At 48.0% G+C, this 8023-nt stretch overlaps 1 protein-coding gene across 1 annotated transcript in view; it reads right to left on the bottom strand.

Annotated features, from left to right (window-relative positions):
* Positions 1-7254: 7254 nt before the first annotated feature.
* Positions 7255-8023, bottom strand: part of LOC103276044 (protoheme IX farnesyltransferase, mitochondrial-like) — a 6047-nt gene continuing 5278 nt past the window's right edge. Inside the window, 2 exon segments of the mRNA XM_021706675.1 lie at positions 7255-7500; positions 7545-7825. Coding sequence (XP_021562350.1) covers positions 7255-7500; positions 7545-7825 — 527 coding nt within the window.

The following is an 8023-nucleotide window of genomic DNA, read 5'->3' as shown; positions in this document are numbered from 1 at the left end:
AAACCACTGCACTCCAGTCTGGGCGACAAAGTGAGACTCCAACTCAAAAAAAAAAAAAAAAAAAAAAAAAAGGAGTAAAACCTCGAACTACACAGACAGAAGCAGAAGGAAGGCAGCCCTTCAGAGCTGAAACCTCAAAGTCTGACTCATCCAGCACAAACACCTGATTGTGCCTGGGTAGCTTGCTAAAAATGCAGATGCCGGGTCACCATTTGTTCAACCAGTATTACTGACAGTCTTTGTGCCTTCAGTTGCCTAGAAATGTATGAATATCCATTTACAATACAGCAACCGCACTCCTATTGCCCAAGGGAAGTGAAAACATAGGCCCACTGGGCACTGTGGCTCACACCTATAATCCCAGCATGTTGGGACGTCAAGGTGGGAGAATTGCTTGAGCCCAGGAGTTTGAGACTAAACACAGTGAGTCCTTGTCTCTACAAAGAATTTAAAAATGAGCTGGGCGTGGGGGTGGAGGTCTGTAGTCCCAGCTACTTGGGAGAACAAGGAGGAGGACTGCCTGAGTCCAGAAGGTCAAGGTTGCGGTGAGCCATGATCATGCCACTGCACTCCAGCCTGAGCAACAGAATGAGAACCTCAACTCAAAATAAAGAAATGAATCATAAAATAAAAGATATGACCCTACCAAGATTCATACATGAACGCTCATAGCAGCTTTACTCACAAACACCAAAACCAGAAAATAATCAAATGTCCATCAACAGGAGAGTAGATAAACAAAGTGCAGTATGCCCGTACAATAGGACGCAATGTACCGATGAAAGGGAGCAAACCATTGACACAGATGCTATCTGGGAAGAACCACAGAAGTATTAGCTATGTGAAAAAAAGTCACAAAAGACCACACAATTCAATGATTCCCACTCTTATAAAATCCCAGAAAAGACACAACAATAATGATAATGAGCGAGTAAGAGGTGACCAAGGGACAGAGATAGAAGGGGAGGATTAACTAAGAAGGAGCAAGAGGGAATTTTGGGGGGTGATGGAACCGCTGTATACATTTTGTTGTCGTGGTCACAAGGCTGTATACAGTTGTCAACATCTATTGAAGTACGCACTTAAAACTGGTAAATTGCATATTATGTAAATTATTCCTCAAAAAAGCTGACGTTTCAAATTGTGTTTAGGGATGGGATCTGGCTCTGTCGTCCAGGTTGTAGCACAGTTCTTTGCAGCCTCGAACTCCTAAGCTCAAGCCATCCTTCTGCCTCAGCCTCCTGAGGAGATGGGTTTACAGGTGCATGCCACCACACCTGACTACGTTTTTCTTTTCTTTTTTTTTCTTTTTCTTTTTTTTTTTTTTTAGAGATGGGGTCTGTCTATGTTGTCCAGGCTGATCTTGAACTTTTGGCCTCAAACAATCCTCCTGTCTCAGCCTCCCCAAGTGCTGGGAATGCAGGTGTGAGCCACTGTACCCAGTCAAGATCTTTTTTTTAATTGACAAATAATAATTGTATATATTTATGGGGTACAATGTGATGGCTTGATATATGTTTACAATGTGGAATTATTTAAATCAGTCTAATTAACAAATCAATCTATCACTCACATGCTTATTCTTTTGTGATGAAAACATTTAAACTCTATTCTTTTAGCAATTCTGAAATATAAATGCACTATCATTTATTGTAGTCATCATTCTGCACAATAGATTGCCCTAGCTTATTCCTCTTGTCCAGCTGAAACTTGTCTGACAACCCCAGTTTCCTGGCACCAGAGTTTCCAGACCCCTGGAATCCCCAGAGCGATAAGAGCATCGTTTTCTATGTTCATGACCGAAAGCCTCTGGGTAGCTTCAGAACAGGGGCTGGTTGCAGGGGAATCAACCATGCGATTAGAGAGTTGGAACTCTCTCAACCACATGCATACACACTCCAACCTACTCTGACCTCCAGGGAGGGCTGGAATCGAGTTCGATCACCACTGGCCAATGATGTAATCAATCATGCCCAGGCAATGAACCCTCCATAAAAACCTGAAAGGCTCAGAGAGGCCCTCAATGTGCTGGGAAGATGGCTCCCAGGAGAGAGGATGGAGGCTTCCAAGCCCCCCATACCTTGGCCTAAACCTCCCTTCCATGAATTGTGTCTTTTATAATATAACAGTAAATGCAAGTAAAGTGTTTCCCTGAGTTCTGTGAGCCATGATAGCAAATTATTGAACCTGGGGAGGGGGCCATGGAAACACCAGATTTACGGCTGATCAGTTAGAGGTACAAGTGGCCTGGACTTGTGATTGGCATCTGAAGTAGGGTCCTTAACTTACGGGATCTGATGGTAATTCCGGGAAGATATTTTCAGAGCTTAATTGAATTACAGGATACGCAATTGTTGTTTAGAGAACTGGAGAATCGCTTGGGGTGTGGAAAACCCACAACTTGGAGTCAGAAGTGTTGTGTGAATATTAAAAAAAAAACCAGCCGGGCTCAGTGGCTCAGCCTGTAATCCCGCGCTTTTGGGAGGCTGAGGTGAGTGGATTGCCTGGGCCTGCAGGTTCGAGACCCGCCTGGGCAGCAAGAACTCATCTCTACAATAAATCCAAAAATCAGTCGGGCATGGTAGCGCATGCCTGTAATTCCGGCTACTCAGAAGGCTGAGGCGGAAGGATCACCGAAGCCCAGCAGGTCGAGGCTGCGGTGGCCGGGAGCGGCCACTGCACTCCAGTCTGGGCGACAGAGTGAGTCTCCAACTCAAAAAAAAAAAAAAGAAAGAAAGAAAAGAAAAGACTGGAGATCACACATGAAAATGTACTTCTCTGGAAAAATTGAATATTTGGCCACTGTGGAAACTGCATGCTTCCTTACATACATTCATTCATCCATCCATCATTTGCTGAGCACCTACTATGTGCCTGGCACATGTAGCATTTGGGGGCTACATGACTGAGCAGAATAGCCGAAGCTCTGTCCTGCAGGAGTTTATGTTCTCCCAGGAAGTGAAGATGGTATGCAGCAAATAGAAGAGATATGTAAATTGCACAGTGTTGGGAAAAGTGATAAGTACTGCAAGAGCTCCATGGGAGGAGGGTTCCAGGGATGAGGGGGCTGCAATGTTAATTATGAATTAGTTCAATTAGATTTGAAGGCTTTCTTTTTTTAGTTGGAATCTCACTCTGTCGCCCAGACTGGAGTGCAGTGGCACACTCCCGGCCACCACAGCCTCAACCTGCTGGGATCCAGTGAGCCTTCTGCCTCAGCCTTCCAAGTAGCCGGAACCACAGGCAAGCGCTACCACACCCGGCTAATTTTTTTGATTTATTGCAGAGATGAGGCCTCACCAACTTGCCCGGGTGGGTTTCGAACCCACGAGCTCAGGCAGTCCTCTCGCCTCAGCCTCCCAAAGTGCTGGGATTATAGGCTGAGCCACGAAGCCCGGCCCTGAAGGCTTTTAACCTTGCACAGCAACACCATCCAGTAGCAACAGAATGCAAGCCACATGCATACTTTTATTGGTTTTGTTTTATTTTTGAGTCAGAGTCTCACTCTGTTGCCCAGGCTGGAGTGCAGTGTCATGATCACGGCCACCACAGCCTCGATCTCCTAGGCTCAGGCAATCTTTACACCTCAGCCTCCCCAGACTACAAAGCATGCACAACCACAAGTGGCTAGTTTTGGGGGGGTTTTTTTAATTGTAGAGACAAGGTCTTGCCAAGTTGCCCACACTTGTCTTGAATTCCTGAGCTCAAACAAGCCTCTCTCCTCGGCCTCCCAATGTACTGGGATTACAGATGTGAGCCACCACGTTCGTCCTAACTTACAGTTTTCTAGTAGCCAAATAATAGAGTGAAAAGAAACAGGTGAGATGAATGTTAATGTTGTGTTTAAATGAATATATCTAAGATGTGATCATCTCAACACATAAATCAATATTAAAATTACTAAGCCAGGCCCGGTGGCTCAGCCTGTAATCCCGCGCTTTGGGAGGCTGAGGTGAGTGGATTGCCTGAGCCCGCAGGTTCGAGACCTGCCTGGGCAACTTGGCAAGACCTCATCTCTACAATAAATCAAAAAATGAGCCAGGCATGGTAGCGCGCGCCTGTAGTTCCAGCTACTTGGAAGGCTGAGGCGGAAGGATCACCGGAGCCCACCAGGTCGAGGCTGCGGTGGCCAGGAGCGGCCACTGCACTCCAGTCTGGGTGACAGAGTGAGACTCCAACTCAAAAATAAAATAATAAAATAAAATAAATAAAATAAAACTAATGAGATATTGTGTATATAGTCTTTTGTAGTAAGTCTTCCATCTTTGGTATTTTGTACTGAGATGTCTCCACTGGAACTAGCCATGGTTTGAGCACTCAGAAGCCACTTGAAGCCTCTTACATATTTGGAAGCATAGGTCCAGGGTCTCTTCTGAAGGTGCGATAGCCAAGGGAGTGTGGTACTGTCGCCCTGTGAGAAACAAGACAATAGACAAAGAACAGGACACAGCTCAGAGGTCAGCCCCCATGTCTTGCAGGTGGAGATTTTAAACTCCAGAGAGGGACAGCGGTTGCTCAAAGTTCCTACAGCAAAACATGGTGGGCCCCTAGGACACAATCAGCAGTCACTCAGCCCAACCTCCCAGTTTTTGGGGTGCTGCTCTAAGTCGACTTCTGAATATGGAGCTCAAAGCCAGGCAGAGAAGTCTCTGAAAAGAACACTTCCCCTTTAAATCCAGGCTGCATTGACTCTTGTAAAATTCAAATGAGCTGGTTATCAGGAACAGGCTGCCTGCCCCACTCCTTAGATGAGCACCACACCCAGAGCCAGTTCTGCACCTCCTCAGTGTCTTCCTTTTCTGCTCTGCAGAGATGATGGGGCCTTGCCTTTCTCATAGGGCAGTGGCTGAGATGAAATGGAGCAAGTCAGTTTCCCAATGGCTAGACCAGGCAGGGCCAAGGAGTTTCCCGTGCTCCCAGGACCCTCCCATCACATTGAAAACAAAACCCTAGCTGGGCTTGGTGGCTCAGCCTGTAATCCCAGGACTTTGGGAGGCTGAGGTGAGTGGATTGCCTGAGCCCGCGGGCAACTTGGCGAGACCTCATCTCTACAATAAGTCAAAAAAAGTTAGCCGGCCGTGGTAGCGTGCGCCTGTAATTCCAGCTACCTGGAAGGCTGAGGCGGAAGGATCGCCGGAGCCCAGCAGGTCGAGGCTGCGGTGCCCGGGAGTATGCCACTGCACTCCAGTCTGGTTGACAGAGTGAGACTCCAACTCAAAAAAAAAAAAAAGAAAGAAAACAAAACCCAACATCCTCATTCCCTGTCCCACCGCACAGTCCCACGGCTGTCCTACCCTCCCCTCACCAAGGTGTCTGCTCGAAGGCCAGCGCCTCGGAGAAGCCTCCCTCAGCCCACTCTGCCACCCGGCAACCCAAGCCTCTCTGTCCCCTTCTTTTGCCTCATTTTTCTTCTTAGTACCGACTATCTCCTGGCATTCCCTACGGGTGTTTCCTCCCATGGCCCCGCCCAATGTGTCCGTAGACAGGGACCCTGCCCACCCTGTTCTCTGTTTTGCCCCGAGCACCTATACACTAACAAGTCTCGAGCACTTACTACGTGCCAGACAGTTCTAAGCATTTTACAGATAGTAACTCAGGTAATCCCTCACTCTGAGGGAGGTGCTATTTTAAGCCCATTTTACAGATAAGGAGAGTGAGGCACAGAGAAGGCATTCACTTGCCTGAGGTCACACAAACAGGAAGTATGATGCAACCAGGATTCCCGCCTGCACAGGTGGACTCCCAGGACCTACAGCTTTTGGCTTCTGTGTGGGGTCCATCAAAGTGTTCAGTCATGGAGGTAAATGAATGAGAACTAGATGAAGAGGAATCTAAAGGATGCTCCCTCCCACCCAGACTGGTCCTGGCTTAGCCGCGCCCCTTCGCTGACCTGTCTGAGGCAGGAGGGGCTGTCCTGGTCACTGTGGCAGGCAGGGAGCTACTCGTATTTGCTTCAAATTTGCCCCTCACATAGAATTGTCTGGTGCCTCATCTGTCTCCTCAGATGGATGGTGAGCTCTGGGAAGCAGGAAGGCCTGGATACGGTTGCAGTCAGGTCCCTCAGGCTCAGCAGAAGCAGAAGCTTAGTGCCTGTGACAAAAAGGAACCTGAGAATGCAGGCGACAGCTGTCCCTTCTCCCCAGCCCGTGGCAAGGGGATGGAGTCCAGTTTCCACGATAGAAACACTGGTTCAGCTCATTTGTCATACATTAACATCCCAACAAGGTTGGTGCTGTTATTTTTTGTTTTGTTTGAGACAGTGTCTCCCTCTGTCACCCAGGTTGGAGTGCAGCAGCACCACTATGGCTCACTGCAAGCTCAACCTTCAGGGCTCAAGCAATCCTCCCACTTTAGTCTTCCCAGTAGCCGGGACTATAGACACATGCCACCATGTCCAGCTATATACATATACATATATATATATATTTTTTTTTTTAAAGAGATGGGGTCTTGCTATGTTGCTCAGGCTGATCTTGAACTCCTGGGCTCAAGCAATCCTCCCACCTCGGCCTCCCAAAGTCCTGGAATTACAGGTATGAGCCCAGTGATTGGTGCTGTTATTATCCCCATTATATAGATGGGAAAATTGAACCAGAGATTCATGTATTTTTCTTTTTTTGAAATAATTTTATTTTTTTGTAGAGATGGGATCTCACTATGTTGCCCAGGCTGGTCTCAAACTTCTGGGCTCTAGTGACCCACTTTTGCCTCCCAAAGTGCTGAAGTTACAGGCATAAACCACCGTGCAGTTCCCAGGGATTCAAACTTCAGGCAGCCCTGGCCCTCCAGAGTGGATGTTCAGTAAGTGTGCAGTGAATGGTCAAGCTGTCAGTCACAGCCTCCATACAGACAACCGGGGGCACAGGCATGTTGAAAGAAAGGGCCTTTGGAAAGGAGAGGGCAGCACTGGGAGAACCCACAGGATCACATGAAGAAGCATGCCAGGAGAAACACCAGCAAGAAGCCAAAAAAAAATAGAGCCAGCTGCAGTGGCTCATGCCTGTAATTCCTATACTTTGGGAGGCAGAGGCAAGAGGAATGCCTGAGCCCAGGGGTTTGACACCAGCCTGGGCAACTTGGAGAAACCTCGTCTAGACAATAAATCAAAAAATTAGCCGGGTGTGGTGGTGCGCACCCACAGTTCCAGCTACTTGGAAGGCTGGGGTGGAAGGATTGCCTGAGCCAGCAGGTTGAGACTGTGGTGGCCATGAGCATACCACTGCACTCCAGTCTGGGTGACAATGAGACTCTGACTCAAAAAAAAAAAATAAGTAGTTGAGTGTCCTTGCGGAGACCCCAGCTCAGGGCATTGAAACAAGGAAACTGCCAGGAATAGAGGATTCCTCCCAGAAGAAACGCTCCAACATCGAGGCTGCCAGTGGCTGCTGTCCAGCCCATGACCGGTGGGATGGCCCCAATCATGGCTCCAACACGTGTGTTGGAAATGCTGATCCTCTTCAGTGGTGTGTAACAGCAGATATACAGGAAGACGTTGATATACTGATCCTCTTCAGTGGTGTGTAACGGCAGATATACAGGAAGACTCCCGTGAGTGGATTCATGCCCCAGGTTAGGAGGGCCACTCCTGGAACAGCACGACATGTGGCAAAAGACACAGTTAGCAATGGGCTGATCTGTCTACAAACTAGATGTCTGTGCTTTATCCTACTCATATTTGAGTCAAATGGCACCCCAAAAAACAGACTGATGCCGTTGGCAGCACAGGATGCAAGGCCTGTCCCAACAGAAGTAAGCGAGAAACAGGGCCAGTCAAAAGGTCCTGGAGCCAAAGCAAATCCAGCCAAAGTAGTACTTACAACTAGGGCTTCTAAACAGGGTTAGTCTAGGATAAACTACATCAAAGTTTAGCTACAAGATGGGATAATAAGCCGGGCTCGGTGGCTCAGCCTGTAATCCCGCGCTTTAGGAAGCTGAGGTGAGTGGATTGCCTGAGCCCGCGGGTTCGAGACCCGCCTGGGCAACTTGGCGAGACCTCATCTCTACAGTAAATCAAAAAATAGCC

This window comes from Carlito syrichta, unplaced genomic scaffold, assembly GCF_000164805.1.
Source record: "Carlito syrichta isolate Samal-C Ts95f unplaced genomic scaffold, Tarsius_syrichta-2.0.1 Scaffold315850, whole genome shotgun sequence".
Lineage (NCBI taxonomy): Eukaryota > Metazoa > Chordata > Mammalia > Primates > Tarsiidae > Carlito > Carlito syrichta.
Note: the sequence above shows the minus strand (reverse complement) of the source record. Positions and strands in the feature narration are given on the sequence as shown.